Source organism: Cheilinus undulatus, linkage group 15 (assembly GCF_018320785.1).
Source record: "Cheilinus undulatus linkage group 15, ASM1832078v1, whole genome shotgun sequence".
In the NCBI taxonomy this organism is placed as follows: Eukaryota; Metazoa; Chordata; class Actinopteri; order Labriformes; family Labridae; genus Cheilinus; species Cheilinus undulatus.
This window is the reverse complement of record NC_054879.1, coordinates 1,156,699-1,178,798: the sequence shown is the minus strand read 5'-3', so window position 1 is coordinate 1,178,798 and position 22,100 is coordinate 1,156,699. Positions and strand designations below refer to the sequence as shown.

General features: G+C 40.7%; 1 protein-coding gene across 1 annotated transcript in view; it reads left to right on the top strand.

Moving 5' to 3' along the window:
* mylka (myosin, light chain kinase a) overlaps positions 1-22,100 on the top strand; it is a 157,720-nt gene that overhangs the window by 28,099 nt on the left and 107,521 nt on the right. The window contains exons 5-11 of the mRNA XM_041807351.1: positions 411-576; positions 904-1,069; positions 1,190-1,211; positions 1,455-1,668; positions 3,941-4,014; positions 7,219-7,319; positions 7,655-7,864. Coding sequence (XP_041663285.1) covers positions 411-576; positions 904-1,069; positions 1,190-1,211; positions 1,455-1,668; positions 3,941-4,014; positions 7,219-7,319; positions 7,655-7,864 — 953 coding nt within the window. The remainder of the gene's footprint in view (positions 1-410; positions 577-903; positions 1,070-1,189; positions 1,212-1,454; positions 1,669-3,940; positions 4,015-7,218; positions 7,320-7,654; positions 7,865-22,100) is intronic.

Genomic DNA, 22,100 nt, shown 5'->3' with positions numbered 1-22,100 from the left:
AAAACATTTGGCCCTTGCCTGTAAAGATGTCATCATTTAATGCTCATAAAACATTCCTCTCTTGCCTGTAAAGATGTCATCATTTAATGCTCATAAAACATTCCTCTCTTGCCTTTAGAGATGTCATCCTTTAGAGCACATAAAACATTCGGCCCTTGCCTGTAAAGATGTCATCACTTAATGCTCATAAAACATTCCATCCTTGCCTTTAGAGATGTCATCATTTAATGCTCATAAAACATTCCTCTCTTGCCTTTAGAGATGTCATCATTTAATGCTCATAAAACATTCCTCTCTTGCCTGTAAAGATGTCATCATTTAATGCTCATAAAACATTTGGCCCTTGCCTGTAAAGATGTCATCAGTTAATGCTCATAAAACATTCCTCTCTTGCCTTCCCATGATTCCAGGTGTCGCTCTACAGTCCCAGCGGTAGCAAACAGGCCGAGTATTTGGAGTGAGAGTCCGCCAAAGTTTGTCACCAAACCAGGCAGAGTGCCCGCCAAACTGGGACAGACGGGGAAGTTCACCGCCAAGACCACAGGACGCCCTCAGCCCCAGGTCACATGGTACAAGGTGGGAGGAGCCTCAGTGAGTTCTTCATGACTGAGCAGATTGTTTCAGAAACTCTTAATATTCTACAACAAGAAAATATCTTAACTAAGGATGTCCCTACTGATACCGGAGATTAAAACGCCAGCTCTGGACGTCCAGTCCTGGGTCAGATCTGGGTTTTAATCATCCAGCTGTTGGCAGGGTTTCCAGACTGTTGGCTGTAGCAGGACTCAGTCAGAGTCAGCAGATCTGGAGTCAAACATGTTTGATTTTCATGGATCCAATCAGTCTGGAATCCTGAAATCATCTTGTGTACCAATATAGAGACCCCCTCTGTCTGTCTTTCAGGGGGAGGCGGAGCTTCAGTTGTGTGGTCGTGTCTCTATGTACGAGCGCTCTGGCCTCCACTTCCTCGAGATTAAGGAAGTGAGAGCAGAGGACGCAGGAAGTTACACCTGCCTGGTTACTAACAGCGCTGGATCTGCATCAGCTTCAGCCATGCTCAGTATCCCAGGTGAGGTGACCAATCAGAGCTCAGGGTGGTTTCTGAATGTTTGGAGAGTAAAGACACTCGCTGAATATTTATCAGCCCAGACTTGATCATAGTGAATATTTCTGTGGTCTCTCCTCACAGACGTTCCAGCAAGCAGCTCCAGGTGAGTCTGATCAAACTCCTGCAGTACAGCCAGAAATACCGTCTTCAGTTCCTGTCTGTGAAGCTTTACACCATTTAATATGAGTTAAAGCTAGCTAACAGTAGCTATCAGGGGTCAAACACCTGAAATCAAATCACTGCTCAGAAGGAAAAATGCTGAATCATGAAACAGTCTCAGACACACAGAGCAGGTTGGTTTCTAATGTTCTGAGTTCATTCTGTTCTCTGACGTCTCGTCCTTCAGCTCGGTTCAATCAGCAGAGATCTCACAGCTCAGCAGCAGAGAGAACAGAGACCACACAGCTGCTCCCAGTACTCCCAGTGCTCCCAGCTCTCAGCCCCAGCAGCTAGAACCTACAGAGATCAACACTGAGAGCGCACAGTCTCAGAGCGGCTGGAGGGTCAGACCTCCTGTACTGCCCCCTCCTGTGGCTGAGAGGAGAACTACAGCTGCTCAGGTCGGCACTTCCTGTGTTCTCTGCTTGACTTGGTTACTCTGCAGTGACTTCAGAAGCTTCAACAAAGGCTGAAGAGACTGATGGTCCTGATACTTTATGAAATCCTTCACACAGAGGCTGGTCCTGATAAAACAAGTCTATCTAGAGAGTCTCTTAAAGCTGCTCAGATTAAGAAGATGAACAGCTGACACACTTTTAGCAAAACACAAACTACAACTCCCACGGTGCAGTTGGGGCAGAGGGGTGGGGTCAAACAAAGAGCTGAACTTGTCTTTTTACCCTGGCTTAGTTTAAGGTCTATTTATTTGAGGAGTTTTTATTTGATTTTATAGGATTATACTTCGCTCTCTGTTTGACTGATGGAACCTTGAGCGCCTTCACTTAATTCTTGTTTTTGGTGTGTTGTGTAGTTTTTCTGGGGTGGGAATCATGTTTAAGCAGGTTTTAAAGAACCGTCATTCTTTCTGTTGTTTCATGATACTTCTGTCCCGGGACCTTTGTGTCATAATGGATGTTATAATCTCTCTGGCTGCAAGACAAATCTACTGGTGAACTGTAGATCACCTGACGCAGCCTTCATTCAAGATTTACTGACTTTCACTCAGTTATATTGAAGTGAACGCGGCTGCTCTACCTGTCAGGTAAACCGTTGTTGATCTAAACCAGCAGGCGGCGCTGTAGCGCCACCAGAACCCACCAGTGTAGGAGTTCACATGTGTAGATGAGAGGGAACTAGAGCTGTTAAACTAATGTCACAGCAGTTCTGTTTGGTTTTACTGAGGCAATACTCGGTGAGTATCTTTACACACGTTACATGTTACGGACATGTTTCGCGGAAAGCCACCAGTTAAGACGGTCACCATTCAAACCGTTACACTGGTCAGAGCAGAGCTAACAGAGATATTAACCTAGTGGAGGCGCTAATGTGGATTTAGGTCTGTCAGAACAGATAAACGCTGCTAACGTAGATGAGAGCATATCTGTGAAGCTACTGTTGATATTAGCCTGCCGGAAAATAACGGCAGACGTCTGAGCTAGCCTGTCAACGAACCTACGCCACCAAACCTTAGCCTTTGTAGGCTAAATTCATGACTTAATCACTTAATGATCATTTTAAGACACTCTACAGATTATTAAAAGCCCCGATCATGACATTTGACCTTTAGTCGATGCATTAACTGTACATTGAGGGTTTGATGTGACCCATCGCTAACTTGAATTTCCTTGAGGATTGTAAAGTATCTATTTATCTAGCTAACCGCTGTTAGGGCTAAAAGCGTGACCGTGTTAACCGGTGACATGCTAGAAGAACAGTGTCCTCATCACGTCAAAGCTTTCTACATGTTTATTTTTTACTGTCACTAACTCACTCAGATATTTCTTTACTGAAAGTCTTTTTAAAAAAGTCTTTTTAAGACACTAAGACAGGGGTGTCAAACTCAAGGCCCGGGGGCCAAATCCGGCCCGTGGAACAGTTAAATCCGGCCCTAAAGATGGTCTGATGTTTCTGTTCTAACGGGCCCATCAGTCTGAGGTCTGCAGATTTCCTCAGGAATAAAAATGTGAACTTATCCTGATGATTTAAGATTTCCTTGTTCAGTCATGAAATCTAAAAAACGAGGAGTAAAACTATTTAGATAAGAAGTCAGGAATGTTTGAATTTTGCACTTTGGGCATTTCAACTCATATTTTTGACTTCTCATATCATATTTTGAGCTTTAAGATTCATAATTTTAATTTTTCAATTATATTTCGACCTTTTAAACCAGTTATTTTGTATTTTATCCCATATTTTCATCTCCAGACTTTGACTTCATAATCCCATAGTTTGACCTTTTAGACTCACAGTTTAAAATGTTGAATCATTTTTTGACTTTTAATTTAATGAAGATAAATTTTATTTCATATTTTGACCTTTTAAACTCGTGATTTTGACTTTCTTTCTAATATATTTGCCTTTTGAGCTTTTTGGACTAATAAATGTACTTTTCTCAGATTGTGAGCCCTTAAACTGATCTTTTTAACTTTTTAAATGTCAAAATCATTTATCATCAGTGCTAAGTGTTTTTCATATTTTATTACTGGTGAAATTGACAGTTTCTGGTTCTAAAGGTGACCCTGCTAGGCCCTCAGGTTAGACCTGAATCCAGAATCTGGTCCCTGCTGTGATTGAGTCTGACACCCCTGCACTAAGACCTCCGCTAGCTAAAAACGACCCGTTTTCACGGTCACCGTTCACACCATAACACCATCTGTCTGTCTGTGTCTGCAGGTCCAGTCACGCGGTTCTGTTCCAGTTCAAACCGGTTCAGACCAGAAAGCGGTGCTCGGCTCTGACAGCAGGAGGTAAATATTAAAGTTCACTTTGCTTTTGTGATGTTTTCCATGATTCTGAGCGTGTGCATTGATTCATGGTTGTCTGTTAGGTACTGAATTGCTTTATAAAGACAATGTTTGTGTTGATGTGAATAAAAAAATCAAACCCAACAGTTGGAGCCCAGAGCTAACAGTTAGCTAATGCTAAGTCATCTTGGATGAGTTGAAAAGCAGCTGTTAAACTGATGAGCAGCTTTTCTCATGTCAGTTAAAGTTAAATTGATTATCAGCCCTCATACAGCCATCAGACATGTGTGGACGCCTCATTGGCTGCGTTTGTCTGCTGCCGTGACGTGTCGGCCATATTGCCAGAGGCAAGACCGCCTCACAAACATACACAAGTATACAAGGGAACTCTGGAATATGTTCTGACAAATGGATTTGAATGAATGTGTATTCAGTGATGATCATTTTGTCATTTTAACATTCATTTATCCAGGATCAGTAAACTGGTGGACGATCCCTTCTGTCTTTTCATTCCTTGCGTGCTTGTTTCTCATAGCGCCTGTCGGTGATATTTATTATCGTCATTTCGCTCTGAAATAAACGCCATCCTTACGACAGAACCTCTCCAACCTTTCTAAACATAGAAGCGTTGACAACAGACCACACAGACACAGAGACAACAGGAGGAGACGGGGACGTAGATGTGTGGATAATGATAGTGAAGAGAGAGAACATGGGTAGATAAGTTTCACCATAAAGCACAGATACATAGTCTTATCTATTACACACATGTTACATGCTACAGTAAACTTTCTTAGATTATATTTGGATATTTATTTGTTAAATCTTTTGGATGTCAGACTCATTTACATGTGGGGAGGCCTTTTTGACAGCGTAGGTAAACTTTACTCTTAATTTTGGTCTGATACAGTCCTAAAGTTACTCCTGAGGCAAAAAAGTTCATTTCCAACCCTGTCATACATGCATAAATAAAGAATGATGGATAGAGAATGGATCGGGGATTATTTCAGTTTTCTTATATGTAGAGAGCATAAAAAGGCAGTAGTGAGAGGAAACCTGACCGTCTATTTATAGACTCGGTCTATTGACAGCTGCCGTTTAAAGGATCACACAAACGCCATGATTCCTTTAAAAATCTGTAAACCTGGGGGAAAACTGTTCTTGGTTTTGACCAGTCACAATCATCACATGTGTTTTTTTAGTTTTCATGTGTTCAGATGTACTTTGTTCCTCTACAAAATGTTTGCCGTACAGTTATTTGATGGCATATTAGGGCAACTCTGGAAATGATTATAAAAACCTCAAGTTTTGGGTCCTGTGAATTTCTGGCTTTTTAAACTCAAAAATGTAAATTGTTGTCTGAAAAATTAAAAGATGCTGTGATTTTTTTAAATGTCAGGTAGCCCTAATGCACCATCGTAAACATTATGGCACTGATAGATTGTCGTAATGGGAGAGTGAGCCGTGTTTCACAATGCTGAATGAAGTGTCACTAGGTAATCCAACACCAGTTTCACTGTGACACCGGTTCTCTACATCAGACAGAATAGCTGATAAAAAGGTGACGTGAAAGTTACGCGTTCTGGCTGTGCTTTATTCTGGAACATTTCTGGAAGATCTAAACCTTTTCTGTGAGTTTTTAACGATCATTTAAATGTGCTCTCAGTTTCTAAAAGTCTCTTTGTTAACCCTCTGGTATCCTACAAACTGCTGCCTCATTTCCTCCTAGTGTGCAAAAACATGCACCGGGGGGTTATTACTGTAAATAAAAGAGTTACATTAGTTTATTTTTAATTGTTCAATTTTTTCCTTGTTTCATCAACTTTAACAAAAATACCAAATACTCAATAATTGTCATATTTTTTAACCCTTTAATTGCCATGTTTGTAATGTAAACAACATTTTTTTGTGGAAAAAAACAAAAATTGATTTTTTTCAAGATACTACACTGAAAGTGAATAACGTATTCATGGCTGACTGCAGCCTGGCATATGTCATTGATTAGTAGCAACATTGGTTAAAATGCATTATTAGTTTTTCTGTGAGGTCAGTTATTCTAAAATACTCACGTTTTTCACCCTTCTGTGCATAAATGCACGCCTTTAAATCATGTTGTAAATATCATACATTTAAAATTGTTTTCCTGTTATTGAATGATATTTTTTTAAGGTCAGCCCTAACCATAAATGTCAAACACTCATTCATTTTAATTTTTTAACCCTTTAAATGCCATGTTTCACTGATGATGTCACTGCATTTTTAGATGCAAAATACACAAAAAAAAGATTTTTTTTGCAGGTTATTACATAAAAATTAGATAACTTATTTTTTGATTATTGCACAGACACACTCACAGACTCACACACTGATCTGCACTTAAACAAAACCTCAGAGAGTTAGTGAGAAGGGGAGCAGAGGGCAGTAGAACACTGAAATCTGAAAAAACATGGATTTCCTGCCATCGCCCATATATGGTAAGAGTGATGTCACAGGGTTAAAAAATGGTCCAGGTGCAAATGTAAAGCCCCGACTCTCAAATGAAGCCCAGAAACCAGGAAATGCATGATTCATGCCTTAATGGTGTATGGATCTAAAGAAGTGGTTTGAATGGGTTTCAGTGGGGACTTTTACACAGCAGGGATATTAACGCTATAAAAAAGGTTTACTTTATTTATGTTGGGCTGATTGTTGTGGCTGGGACAGAATTTTGAAAACTGTGCAAAAATGAACAAAAAAATATAATACATGGTAATATTAGTGTTAAAGAGGACAAAGTTTTTAAAAGAAATATCAACTAAGTGTGCATTTTTGGCACAAGGGGTACCAGAGGGTTAATACTGTTGACAGAAATAACTTCTTGGAACCCACCTGTAGTTCCTTCAGGGTCCACCAGAGGGCCACGCCCCACACTTTGGGCCACGTCGGTGTAAACGTTAAGTTTACTTGATTATCAGTGGAGGTGTGAAGGCTTTGGCGGTCAGACATAGACAGCTTTAATCCGTTTATGAGGATGAAACTAGAGTTTCTACGCTGGTTTCAGCTTCATCGATAATGAACAGCTATCGTGTCGAGACTGTTTTTAAAGGGACTAAAGTAGAATTTCTTGTACTAAAATATCTGTTCTGTAGCTGTACCTGGCTCCTGTTTCTGCTGCTGTCTTTCTGGTGGATTATTCTGTGCTGTCAGCTGTTATTGTCCATGTTTCAGGGCTGTAAAGAGGTCTGTGTCGGGGTCCACTCTACGGTTCGAGGCTGTTCCTTTGGACCAGGAGGCCACAGAGGGAGCTCAGGTCACATTTACCTGCCAAGGTAACCACAGTCTTTGAGTCTGTGTGTGTCATTTGTTTGATTTGTCCTAATGTGAGATTGTTGAGCTTGAACAAATATAAATATTATTTCTCTCACTGGTACATGGACCATGAGGTTAAAACAAGGATAGAATAATTTGGTGCACAGTATAGACCTAGATCCCAGAGTGTAACCATCATGTCCCGTGATTTTTAAATGTCTGTGATTGGTTTTATGTTGGCGCTACAGTCTGCTTACTGCTCAGTTGTATTGAGTCTGTGTAATGACCATTTTCAGCCTCTAGGTGTCGCTGCTGTCTCTCTAACTACACCTCTCTCCTGCTCTTCTGCTCTCAGTGTCTTCAGCCATCGTTGCCAAGGTAACATGGCTGAAGGACGGCACCCCACTGAGGATGGGACCAGGTCTTCAGCAGAGACAGGATGGGACCCGTCTGACCCTGACCATGGAGAGGGTGAGACGGGGGGGCGAGGGGACGTATGGATGTGAGCTGATCACCGCTGATGGACTCACTGTGACCTCAGCAACATGGACGCTCAGAGTCAGCGGTAAGACTGACCCTGTTAGAGAGTCTTTGGTTGTCCTGATTAAACACTTAGGTGTGATCCCAGTCAAACTCAAACAGTACTGATCAGGGTCGACTGACACGGGTTTTTCAGGGCCAATACTGAATATCACTACCTCATGAGATCAATAACCAGTATTTGAAACCAGTATGTATTTATTATGACCAAAATGATACTGTGTGGCGGTTAAATGAACATTTTAGTGTGGATGTGCTTTATTAATTGTGGATCAGTACCATCAGTCTGTTGACGGCGAGGCTGAGATCAACCGTAGACTTGGACTCACTCATGGGGTGATGGGTTCGCTGACTAAAAGACAGTGTGGCGCTCACAGTGTCACCCCAGCTCCAGCATGCATCCTGGAGTCAGAGTCTGTCAGTCCCTGGTCCTCCTACTCTAATGAGGCCTGGACACTGACTGATGACTAGCCTCCTCTCTGACCACGTGTCTAATGAGCTCAGGAGAGCGAGGATGGGAAGGGTCAGCTGATGGATGGCGGCACAGGGCCTGAAGGGATTCACTGTTCAGGAAAAGGTCTTCCATTAATGCTGGGGGTTTTTTCTGGTTGGATGATGATAAAAACTTTTTTGTAGCAGATTTGATCTGCAAAGCCTGATGGGAAAAAAGGCAGATAGTACTGTTTAGTACCGAGCTGTAAAGGAACAGCTGTGTCATGGCTGGTTATGTCTCACTAACGGGGTAAATAGCCATCGTTAATCGCTGTGGAAACGGACGGAGTGATGGGTGTTTGAGGAGAAGACTTCAGGTGTGTTTGACTGAACCCTCCAGCAGAGGGCAGCAGACTACAGGAACACCCTAAAATCTACTGGTAATGTTTCTGTCTGTGACGGCTGTAAACAGGATCAACTTTATCATAGAAAACACATCATAAACGTCATACTTTATATATATTATCTCAGTTTGGAGTGAACATTTCTACAGATGCTCCTAAAGCAGAACCTATGATCCTACAATCACTGCAGAAGATGAAGGGTAAACCAGATATCTGGATGAATTATCACTGTCTGCTTGAGGACATTTGTTTCTAAAGCTGAAAAAAGAATAAGCTAAACCAAGCAGACATTTATCAAACAGACTCACAGCACAATGAGATAACCTCTGCACACCCCCGCATATCAAACTGTAGGAGTCTGTGTGGCTATCTGGAGAGTTTAACTACAAATATAATAGTAAGAATTCACATCTGAACCCAAATGCCCTTAAAGCTGTTGACTAGTGGTGCAGAAGTAAACTACTCATGGAAACAGACCTATGGTGGCGTAGTTAAAACTTAGGAAAGTTTTAGAGTGCAGATAGATTCAAGCACCACAGAGAAAGGTACTGGATGAGTGTATCAGCCTTTTTAGATGAGTAAAAATCTCTTTATACTACAAGACTATTAAAAGTGAGTGGTTAATGTCCTCATAGATGGAATAAAGCTGTGGGGTGTTAGCCAGTGGGTAGAGCTGTACAGTTGTCTCTCTCTTCAAAAGCTGTCGTTTCTGTGCAGCCCATGGGATCCTAGGAGCCGTAGGTGGATGTAGAAGTAGGAAGAGGGTGGATGTTGGGTCTCTAAAATAATGATAGTGCGTTCCACTTAATCTCAGAACTCAAAATTCTGTGTTGCCAGTTTGATACATCATTCTCAATGTGCCAAAGTCAAAGCCACTGGAACACATTTAACTCTGGGTTAGTATCACCCCAGCTACAGCATCCTAGTCAGATGGAACACAGAATGAAATTATCCATAATTCATCGTCCACATGGAGCTTAAACTGATGTTGACCTGAGAAGGAGACTAGTGAGAGAGGACACCAAGACACCTATGACTACTCTGAAGGAGCTCCAAGCTTCAGCAGCTGAGATGGAGAGACTCTGCAGACAACAACTGTTGGCCGGGTTCTTCACCAGTCAGAGCTTTATGGGAGAGTGGCAAAGAGAAAGACACTGTTGGAGAAAACTCAGATTCAATCTGGACTAGAGTTCACCAGAAGGACTGTGGGAGACTCCATGGTCAAGAGGAAGAAAGGTCTTTGGTCTGATGAGACCAAAGCTACACAGAAATGGTTTAAAGACAACAAGGGGGATTTTCTGGAATGGTTTAGTCAAAGCCCAGACCTCAATCCATGAGAGAACCAGAAAAGAGCTGTTCACACCTGATCCCTGTACAACCTGACAGAGCTTGAGCAGTTTATCAAAGAGGAATTGAGTAAAATTCCAGAGTCCAGATGTTTGAGCCTGCCTTTGCTGAGACTTTATTTTATATTGCACATTTTTATTTAACTGACATTACTTTGTAGAAATCTGTTTTCACTTTGAGGTTAGAAATATATTTAAAAAAGCCAAATTATATTGACTGTGAGTGATCTATGAAATCAATGAAAGGGTTAAACATCCAAGGGGCCACTACTGCCCAGTCTCAGAAAGTTGCAATACAGCCACCAGTAGTCAAAAAACAGTCAGGAAGTATGAGCCCTGTGTTTTTATAGAGAATAGAGGAAAAAAATACGAGATTACCTCTCTTTATTGGTTGTAAATATCAAATTGATCACAAACATGCCCTCCATAATTTGAAACTCTGAAAATCTCTGACATGTTTCACCAGTGAGTCCTCTCAATTTACCGATCAGCAGCTGAGACGTCTAAGTATGCATAAGAGATGTCTGCAGCAGTCTGCTTAGGTAGAGTATGAGACAATTGAGCCTACTGTAGAATAGGGCTGAACCATTTACAAAAATAATCTAATCTAATCTCCTCTGGGGTGGAGGAGGTGGAGCTTTAGTCTATAAAGGAGGAGGCTGGGGTGGAGGAGGTGGAGCTTTAGTCTATAAAGGAGGAGGCTGGGGTGGAGGAGGTGGAGCTTTAGTCTATAAAGGAGGAGGCTGGGGTGGAGGAGGTGAAGGTTTAGTCTATAAAGGAGGAGGCTGGGGTGGAGGAGGTGGAGCTTTAGTCTATAAAGGAGGAGGCTGGGGTGGAGGAGGTGTAGCTTTAGTCTATAAAGGAGGAGGCTGGGGTGGAGGAGGTGGAGCTTTAGTCTATAAAGGAGGAGGTGGAGCTTTAGTCTATAAAGGAGGAGGCTGGGGTGGAGGAGGTGGAGCTTTAGTCTATAAAGGAGGAGGCTGGTGTGGAGGAGGTGAAGCTTTAGTCTATAAAGGAGGAGGCTGGGGTGGAGGAGGTGGAGCTTTAGTCTATAAAGGAGGAGGTGAAGGTTTAGTCTATAAAGGAGGAGGCTGGGGTGGAGGAGGTGGAGCTTTAGTCTATAAAGGAGGAGGTGGAGCTTTAGTCTATAAAGGAGGAGGCTGGGGTGGAGGAGGTGGAGCTTTAGTCTATAAAGGAGGAGGCTGGGGTGGAGGAGGTGTAGCTTTAGTCTATAAAGGAGGAGGCTGGGGTGGAGGAGGTGTAGCTTTAGTCTATAAAGGAGGAGGTGGAGCTTTAGTCTATAAAGGAGGAGGTGGAGCTTTAGTCTGTAAAGGAGGAGGCTGGGGTGGAGGAGGTGTAGCTTTAGTCTATAAAGGAGGAGCCTGGGGTGGAGGAGGTGTAGCTTTAGTCTATAAAGGAGGAGGCTGGGGTGGAGGAGGTGGAGCTTTAGTCTATAAAGGAGGAGGCTGGGGTGGAGGAGGTGGAGCTTTAGTCTATAAAGGAGGAGCCTGGGGTGGAGGAGGTGTAGCTTTAGTCTATAAAGGAGGAGGCTGGGGTGGAGGAGGTGGAGCTTTAGTCTATAAAGGAGGAGCCTGGGGTGGAGGAGGTGGAGCTTTAGTCTATAAAGGAGGAGGTGGAGCTTTAGTCTGTAAAGGAGGAGGCTGGGGTGGAGGAGGTGTAGCTTTAGTCTATAAAGGAGGAGCCTGGGGTGGAGGAGGTGTAGCTTTAGTCTATAAAGGAGGAGGCTGGGGTGGAGGAGGTGGAGCTTTAGTCTATAAAGGAGGAGCCTGGGGTGGAGGAGGTGTAGCTTTAGTCTATAAAGGAGGAGGCTGGGGTGGAGGAGGTGGAGCTTTAGTCTATAAAGGAGGAGCCTGGGGTATGGCTGTCGTGAAGTAACTTTCCCTCATCAGTTTTATATCGATCTATTTTTGCTTGTATTGCAAATGTTATGTCATTTGCTTTGTTAAGGGCATAATCATTTTTATGTCGCACTTTTTAAAAAACTGGTGTAACACACATGAAGGAGGATTTTTGTGAACCATTATTATAAAAGTGACACTTGAATGTCTGCAGAATATGCATCAAATCTCTGCAGCTGAAAAAAATAATTTATAAAAGTGGTATTTTGACACAAAATTTTGAAACTTTTGTGATTTGAAAATTGCAGCAGGCCATGTTATGATTTAATCTAATTTATGATTAATTGCCCAGCCCTACTGTAGAAACACTCTTTGGGAGAAACCATGGAGCAGAAAAGACACATTTTACCAAGCCTGGAGCTAAAATATCCTCAGAAATAAAGAGGATTTAGCTGCAGTACTACAGCGTGAGCTCCGTTCACATCAGCTGTGGAAGTTTAGAGCTGTTATGTTTTGTTAAAAGAACACAGAACATCTGATTTAATGAAAGGAAACACAGAGCAGCAGAGGAACAAGATGAACTGAAAAACGTCCAGAGAGAGAGAGAGAGAGAGAGAGGGCTCTCTGGTGTCGCACGGCCGTTAAACAAATATGAGAGCTGAAACCATATAAAGACAAAACATGCTGCTGCAGGGAACGACGCACACACATTTACACACAGGAACTCTGCAGCCAACCCAACAAGGGCATGGACAGGGAATCACTGCGTCTGTGTTTGGGGACTCCTCTCTGCTGGGTTTTCAGCTGAGGACGAGTGTTCTCTGTTAGCAGAGGAGAAGGCTGATATCACATTATTAACCAGAGAGATCTGCGGAGGATTTAGAGTTATTATTATTATATTTAGATTTTGATTTATTGTCTTATATTTAGATTTATTCTGACTCAATCAGATGAAGATGTTTATGAGTCATTTAGACGGAGGATTCAGTCTTCTCTTACACAGCTGACATCTGAAATAGAAATAAGGAAAGGTACTCTGATCATCATAGAAAAGAACTTGTTCACTGTAAATGCACATTTATTTAAAAGAATCAGAATTCTAAACATTTTAAAAGACTTTGTCTATAAAAAGAGATAATGGAGTACTTCAGGGCCCAGCAGGACCCAGTAAGGTTAAACAATACAATCTCTGCTATCTCTGTGATCAGTAACGCCCAAAAGCCCTGAACCAAAAACAGGATTTTATTTATCTGTGATCTTTTCAGCTAAAACAGAAAAAGAGGGCAATGCCTGAAATGTGTTGTCAGTGTTTCAGAGTTGAAATCATGCCACTGTAATGTGTGCAGGAGTTTGTCTTCACTTTTGGTCACATAAAAAACAATCATTAACCAAGAATATATTCCTGTGACTAGTTTCTTTTGGTATATAATCATGGATATTATCTTACTAAGGTAATTCAAGCTTTAGCACAACAACAAGAATATTACCAGGCGGTTACCCTTTATGTCCTGTGTGCATGCTCATCACTGCTTACTGTTGACGTCATATCTGATAATCCAGACTGTACAGGTCTGGGGTTCCCTCATAAGGACTGGTTTGGTAGTGTCAATCTTACACCTACTAGCACTCACTACAGACCACCGCATCAACCAGAATCATCTGTAGCAGTCCACCAAGTTTTTTGGTAAAAGCTTAATTTTTGTTTAGTTCAGTTAACTAAAATGATTGTCACATTTTAGTTATTTAGTTATTTTTAGTTAACTAAAGTAACATTGACTAGTATGTCACAGTTTCCTTTTAAAACATGTTTGTTGAACTATTAAGCCAAAAAGCTGTTAAAGCGGCGCTGATAGCCTCTCAGCCTAAGGCTAATTTGTCTCCACTCATTTGTACAGCATGTAAAAGTTGATATTTCACATTTCTATGAAGCTTTTTCTGTGTGACCATGAGTATTAACTAACTCTATTCATACACATCCACACAGTGATGATGGAGGCTGCTATAGAGAGTAATGATCAGTATTAACTAACTCTATTCATACACATCCACACAGTGATGATGGAGGCTGCTATAGAGAGTAATGATCAGTATTAACTAACTCTATTCATACACATCCTCACAGTGATGATGGAGGCTGCTATAGAGAGTAATGATCAGTATTAACTAACTCTATTCATACACATCCTCACAGTGATGATGGAGGCTGCTATAGAGAGTAATGATCAGTATTAACTAACTCTATTCATACACATCCTCACAGTGATGATGGAGGCTGCTATAGAGAGTAATGATCAGTATTAACTAACTCTATTCATACACATCCACACAGTGATGATGGAGGCTGCTATAGAGAGTAATGATCAGTATTAACTAACTCTATTCATACACATCCACACAGTGATGATGGAGGCTGCTATAGAGATTGATGATCAGTATTAACTAACTCTATTCATACACATCCACACAGTGATGATGGAGGCTGAATTTTTCGACCCTTTCCATCAAAATGACGGACAACCAAAAAAGTCCAGCGCAACCTCTGCTGTAGGAGCTGGGGATTTGACCTTTGATTTTCTGGTTGCCTCCTAAACTATCTGCTCTCACCCCTTTACAGTGCGCTGCAGTGCATTTATGCATTGTGTGTGTGAGCTGTGAAGCTGGTTTGTCTGAGCGGACAGTGAACGTAGCATCATTCAGCCAGTCATTCATAGAAAACCTTCATCACAGCTTTATAAGGAGAATCAGGAACCCTCCTGAGACAGGAAATCCCCTCTACAGTGAAATATCAGGAGATTCCCACAGGCCGACCCCTCAGACTCTGATGTCCATGTGAGGACAATTAAGTTTGTGAGAAGAGGCGCTCCTGTTTATATCTCCTCTGTTCAAGAGCCTCCAATGAATGGGTTTCATTTTGACTCTGTTCAGGAGTCTGCCATCCAAACTGGATGAATTTATGCACACAGTTGCCTGCCTAACTGCCTAAAATGCAGGTACTAGTGTCAGCGAGAACATGAGTTTATGCTGTGATCCCATACCGTTTGGTTTAACTTTATATGTTGCTTCAAGCATAAACATCTTTACCACCAAGAAAATCTTTGATTTTGGTTCTCTACTCTTCTCTCAAAGACTAACTAAGCCCTCAGAGTCCTTTATTCAGAAGTAAACCTCTGTGTTTAGTAGTCCTGTTGATCAGTCAGGGTCCAGATCTGGACATTTTCTCCTGGCTGATCGTCTGCTCTGTGACTTATGTGGCGCCATCTTTTTCCTTACCTGTTTACTTCACTGGTAGCAGCCCGCAGCTGAAATTTGTACTCCACCAATCGGAGATGTTGCTGTAACATCTAGGATTGTGGGTATTGTAGTACTGTTGGCCAAGATCGTGTACAAACTATGTTGTACCTGGAATTATGTGGATAAACTTCTATCTTCTAAATAGTTAAATATCTTCTGTTGAAAAATTACTGCTAAATTCACTTCTCTTTGCAGAACTGGATTTAATGTGGAAATTTCATCTATAAAGGCAGATTCATCCAATTGGAAACGCCGCTGTGACACTCTAGGATTGTGGGTGATGTAGTGCTGTTGACTGTACTTTTTGATAAACTCTGTTTTTTTTGAAGTAGGTTGATTCTATCAGAAGTAGTGTCCTCTCCATGCCCATTTGTCCTGGTTTCTCCCTCAGGTACATACAGTGTCATGAAAAAGTATTTGCCCCTTTTCTGATTTCTGATGTTTTTGCATATTTATCACACTCAAATGTTTCTGATTAACAAACCCTTTGTAATATCTCACAAAAACAACCCAAGTCAATACAAAATGCAGTTTCTAAATAATGATTTTATTTATTAAGGGAAAAAAATCAAAACCTATCTGTCCCTGTGTGAAAAAGGAATTTCTCCCTTGTTAAATCATGAGTTAACTGTGATTAATCACAGTTCTTGGAAAGCTGAGTTCAGTTTCTCTGGCCACACCCAGGCCTGATTACCTCCAGATTAGCTGAATGTAGAAATCCCTTAAATAGAAGCTGTCAGACAAAGTGAAGTAGGCTACAAGACCTCAGAGAGAAACGCATCAGGCCACCATCCAAAGAAACTCAAGAACAAATGAGAAACAAAGTGACTGAAATCTATCAGTCTGGAAAAGGTTACAGAGACATTTCTAAGGCTTTGGGACTCCAGAGAACCACGGTCAGAGCCATTATCCACAAATGGAGAAAACTGGGAACAGTGGGGAACCTTCCCAGGAGTGGTCGGCCAACCAAAATGACTCCAAGAGTGCAACACCGACTCATCCAGGAGGTCCCAGGAGAACCCAGAACCACATCCAAAGACCTGCAGGCCTCACTGGCGTGTGATCGATCGATCACACGTCATGTCTGGTGGCACGTGAGACGTGTTGGAATGCGGAGGATGCCAAAACTCCTAGATACTATGGTTAAATCTCAAGTTTGGTGAGGTGTATTCTTCTTGAAACTCCTGAATCCTAATATAATCGCGGACTTTATTATATCCAAACCGAAGCAGAGTGGTCGCGAAGTCTGATGACTAGAAGAAAACGAGGAGAAAAGCAGACGCCAATCTCAGCTCCACCTGGCAGTGATTCACCTGGCTTAGCTGCTGCACAGGTGCCAGTAAAAGAGATGGATAAAAAGGAACTGTCTGAATTAATCCGCTTGATTATACGGGAGGAGCTGAAAGTACATATGGATGATCTCCAGCCGCAGCTTAATTCTATAAAATTTGATGTGAAGTCATGTGCTGAAAAGGTGACTGGAATAGAGACGGCGTTGTCTAGTCAGTCAGACCAAATAAACGAAATGGAGAGAGAGTGCGGTGCGCTTCGTAAAGCATGCAGTACACTTCATCAAGAAAACAAAGAGCTGAGTGAGAAAATTGACAGAATGGAGGGTTTCAGTCGGAGATTTAATATAAGAGTCTTTGGCCTGGACAGAGGTGTTGAAGGTGATAATGCTACTGAATATGTCTATGCTCCTGAAAGAAGTTTTTCAGGGACAAAAGAAGCTCCCAGGCCCTCCCGACGTAGAGATGGCGCACAGAATCGCCGGCAGAGGCCCTGGTCCAAGGCCTATGATTGTAAGAATGCAACGACTCGCGACGAAGGAAGCTATCTTGAAAACAGCAAAACAAGAAAAAGTAATGGAGTACAAAAACATGAAACTGAAAATATTCCCTGATCTGACCACAGAAAGTGCAAAGAGGAGAGCGCTGTTTAACAACGTCAGGGGAAAGCTGCTTCGGGCTGGCATTCAATGTGGTCTGATTTATCCGGCCACTCTAATTCTAACTTTTAATGGAGAAAAAAAGATCTTCCAAAAAGTTGACGAGGCGGAGAAATTCTTTGAGGAAAAGATTAAACCGTCGCTGCATTTGTCAGTAAACATCAAGGCGGACTAAAGCTGGAGGAGCGCATATGAAGCAGTGCGTAATTGCTGTGCGTAATTGGAGATGGAAGTAATGGCCTTTTTGGCCAGTGACTGGAACTTGACCCACGCTTCGGATTTTTTGATCAGGTCTACGGAATGACATTTGAACTCCAAGATAATCTTAAGAAGATGCGCACGCTGTGAGGAGGTGAGGGAGGGAGGTGAACAGCGAGAGCGCGGACTGTGTGTATGTGGAGACGGATCAGACATAATTCACCCTGTCAGGGAAAGTTGGAGGACTTATGGTAAACCTGTGTGGTAAGCCTACTGAATACGGACTGAATGTATGGAAGATTAATTGTTTAAATCTAAATTTGAGTTAACTATGAGTGAGTATTAAAGAAAAAGCATTTCATTTTGTAATCTAATGTTATAATGTAATCTGATTTAATGGTGATAATGCAACCGTTAGCTCAATCTAGGTTTCAGGAGGATTAAATAGAATTGAAATTAGTGACATGCCAATATGGGAGGTTGGCTGATTCTCATGGATAGACGAGTGGCACAATGTCTGCTACAATGCAAAGTGTTAAAATATTACTATTATTATTTTTTATGTTTGTGAGTATTTGTAATGTTAAGTGTATTTTATGTTGCTCCGAATTAGAATCAATCCAAATAAGACCAGATAGAATGTATACTCTGTTTGATGTCACATAAATTACCTAAGAAAGGACTAAGAATGGCCCATATTAACATATGTAGCATTAGGAATAAATTAAATGAAGTGGAGAATATAATCTTGTCAAATAATTTTCATATTCTAGCAGTATCGGAAACACATTTAGATTCTACGTTTGAGGACACATCACTGATGATTGAGGGGTTTAATATCTATAGGAAAGACAGAAATGCCTGTGGAGGTGGGATTTGTATTTATGTGCAGCGCAACCTACCTGTAACAATAAGGCAGGATTTAATGCAGTCGAATATTGAAGCTCTCTGGTTGCAAGTACATTTAAAGGATCTCAAGCCTATACTTATAGGATGTGGCTACAGACCCCCCAGTGCTAATTATGAATATCTAGATAAAATATGTGAAATGCTGGACTCTGCTAGTAGTAGCAATTTTGAACTATATTTTATGGCAGATATGAATGTAGACTGGAAGTGTCTCTCCCATCCAATGAGAAGGAAGTTATCAGATATATGTGCAGCTTCAGGATTAACTCAAGCAATAGATAAATATACAAGAATCAGCTTTAATAATGATGGCAGGAGGGTAGCAACTTGTATTGATCATCTCTATTCAAACACACCTGAGATGTGCTCCAGTACTGTATCTATGCCTGTAGGTTGTAGCGATCACAACTTGATTGCAATAGTTAGGAAAACAAAGGTGCTAAAGGAGGGTTTTAGAATAATTAAAAGGAGATCACTCAAAACATTTGACGCAGGAAAATATGTGAGAGATGATTCAAATGCTAAGCTATCAAATATTTTGTTGCTGGATGATCCTGAAGATGCCTTTAAGGTTTTCAGCGACACATTAATAAGTGTCATAGATAAGCACGCACCTGTGAGAAAATCCACAGTGAAAACTATAAATTCACCACGGTTGGACAGAGAAATAAAAGAATACATGATAGAAAGAGATCAGGCAAAACAAAATGCCTTATCATCTGGTATTAAATCTGACTGGCAAGTTTATTGTAAATTAAGGAATTTTGTTACATAATTAAATAGAAGAAAGAAAAAAGAATATTATGGCAACATAGTTCAGGAAATCAAACATGACAGTAAAAGATTATGGAGCACATTAAATCTTTTAGTTAAGGGCAACACAAAGTCTTCACCATCTTACTTAAAAACTGGAGGTGTGTTTTTAACAAAACCTAAGGACATTGCAAATCATTTGAATAATTATTTCATAAATAAAACTGATAAGCTAAAAGGTACTGTACAGCATAAAAACACTGATCTCGCAGTAAAATCAATCAATCAAATCATGAAGAGCAGAGAATGTAACTTTGAGTACAAGAATGTTTCAGTCTCAAAAGTTGAATTAATGCTAATGACTTGTAAGAATAAGTCACCTGGGGTTTTTTTTCTTGATGAAGGTTACTGAAACCTATTGTTCCTGTTGTGGCCCCAGCAATTACACATATAATTAATTTATGTTTGACCAAAAATATATGGCCACAGGGATGGAAAATTGCAAAAATTATACCAATACTAAAAAACAAAAAGATGCAGTTTTCTGAAGAAAATAGTCGTCCTATAAGTTTATTGCCAGTTCTGAACAAAATAATGGAAAGGATTGTGTATGAGCAAATTCAATTATATTTTTCCAATAATAACCTTTTTACTGATTTTCAACATGCTTATAGGGATAAATATTCCACAGCAACAGCTATGACCCAAATGCTACACGATTGGTGTAATGATATTGAGCAAAAGAAACTGATTGGAGCTGTTTTTCTTGATTTTTCTGCAGCATTTGATATTCTTGATCATGAATTATTATTAGCAAAATTAAAATGTTATGGGTTTTCAGCCTCTGCTCTGTTTATAATCAAAAGTTATCTCACTGAAAGATGGCAAATGGTTTATTTTAATGGAAGTGAGTCAGTTCTAAAACAGGTTAAACATGGGGTGCCTCAGGGAAGTTGTCTTGGGCCTCTTTTGTATTCTATTTTCACCAATGATTTCCCTTTGGCATTAAAGAAGGCTAATATGATGATGTATGCAGATGATACAACAGTCTATTTTGCTGGAAGAACTGTAGAGGAATTAAATGAAAATTTATGTACTGAAATGAAGTTGGTGTCAGAATGGGTCAGCGGTAATAAACTTATTTTAAATGTGGCTAAGACCACCAGCATGGTTATAGGATCAAACTATTTATTGCGCTCAAATCCAGAGCTTGATGTAATAATTAATGATCAACATATCAAACAGGTGAATGAAGTTAAATTATTAGGAATTATCATAGATCATACATTGTCATGGGACTTGCATGTTAAGAGGATAATAACCAAAATTGGAAACATTCTTTCAATGATTAGGAGATGCTCTAAATATCTAACAACAAAAACCACCAAACAAGTAATCCAAGCTTTGGCTTTGTCACATATGAATTATTGTGCAGTTGTTTGGTCTAATACCTCACCAGCCGACATTAGAAAATTACAACTTATACAAAATAAAGCAGCAGGTGTTGTACTTTCCTGTGGAATGAGGACAAACATTTGTAAAATGCATGTAAGTCTCTGTTGGCTGGATGTTAAGAACAGACTGACATATTTGTTGATGGTATTCATCAGAAATATAATCACAACAAAGATGCCAAACATTTTTTATAGAAAATTATCTTTTAGTTCTGAGACACATGAGTACTCAACTCCACAGGCTGCTGGTGGTTATTTTATCTTACCCAGGTCACTTTCTCAACGTACAGTAATATACAGAGCAGAGGGTTGTTACACAACAGAAAAACATGGCAAATTTTAAAATAAAGCTAAGAGATTATTACTCTACTCATAATTTCATCTGTTAGTGCTCCCCAAGAAACTGTAGGGGTACCACTTGGGCCCATATTATATTATTTTATTCTATTATTATATTATATTGTATTATATTATCACTTATGGTGTTGCTCCAATTTAAATAATTATGTATGCTTTTGTTTTCTGTTCTTAGTGTTGGGTCAGGGCATCTTTGTGTGTGACATCATATATGTGTTGCGATGATTCAATTTAGGAGCTTGTAATTTTGGATTTCAGTGTTCTTCTTGAGTGTTATGTGTGTATTGGTATACTAGTGTGTGTCCTTACAGGTTATTTCTTCTGTATGTAGTTTGTGTCACTCATGGAAATTGAAAAGACCCCAGGAAGAATAGCTGCTGCCTTGCAAAAGCTAATGGGGATCTAAATAAACAAACAAACAAACTGGCCTCAGTTAAGGTCAGAGTTCATGACTCAACCATCAGAAAGACACTGGGCAACAATGGCATCATGGGAGAGTTCCAAGGCCAAAACCACTGCTGACAAAAAAGAACACAAAGGCTCGTCTCACACTTGACTGAAAACATCCTGATGATCCCCAAGACTTCTGGGAAATATTCTATGAACTGCCCAGACAAAAGTAGAACTTTCTGGAAGGTGTGCGTCCCGTTACATCTGGAGTCAAACTAACACAGCATTTGATCAAAAGAACATCATGCCAACAGTCAAACATGGTGGTGGCAATGTGATGGTCTGGACCAGGACCTGGACCACTTGCTGTGATTGATGGAACCATGAATTCTACTGTCTACCAGAAAATCCTGAAGGCCAACGTCCAACCATCAGTTCATGACCTCAAGCTCAAGCACTCTGGGGTTATGGAGCAGGACAACGACCTGAAACACACCAGCAAGTCCAGAATAACCTAAATGAAGGTTTTGGAGTGGCCCAGTCAAAGTCTGGACTTAAATTCAACAGAGATGCTGTCTCTGCCTTAAACAGGCAGTTCATGCTGGAACATCCTCCAGTATGGCTGAGTTCAAACAATTCTGTGAAGAAGAGTGGGACAACATTCCTCCACAGCGATGAGAAAGACTCATCAGCAGTTATCACAAATGCTTGATTTCAGTTATTGCTGCCAAGGATGGAACAGTCAGTTATTAGGTTCAGGGGGTGATTACTTTTTCACACAGGGACAGAGAGGTTAGGATTTATTTACCTTAATAAATAAAATCACCTTTTAAAACTGAATTTTCTATTGAGTTGGATTGTCTATGACAGATATTAAAATTGTCCCACTACCATGTATCTCTGAGAGGTGTCTAACCTCA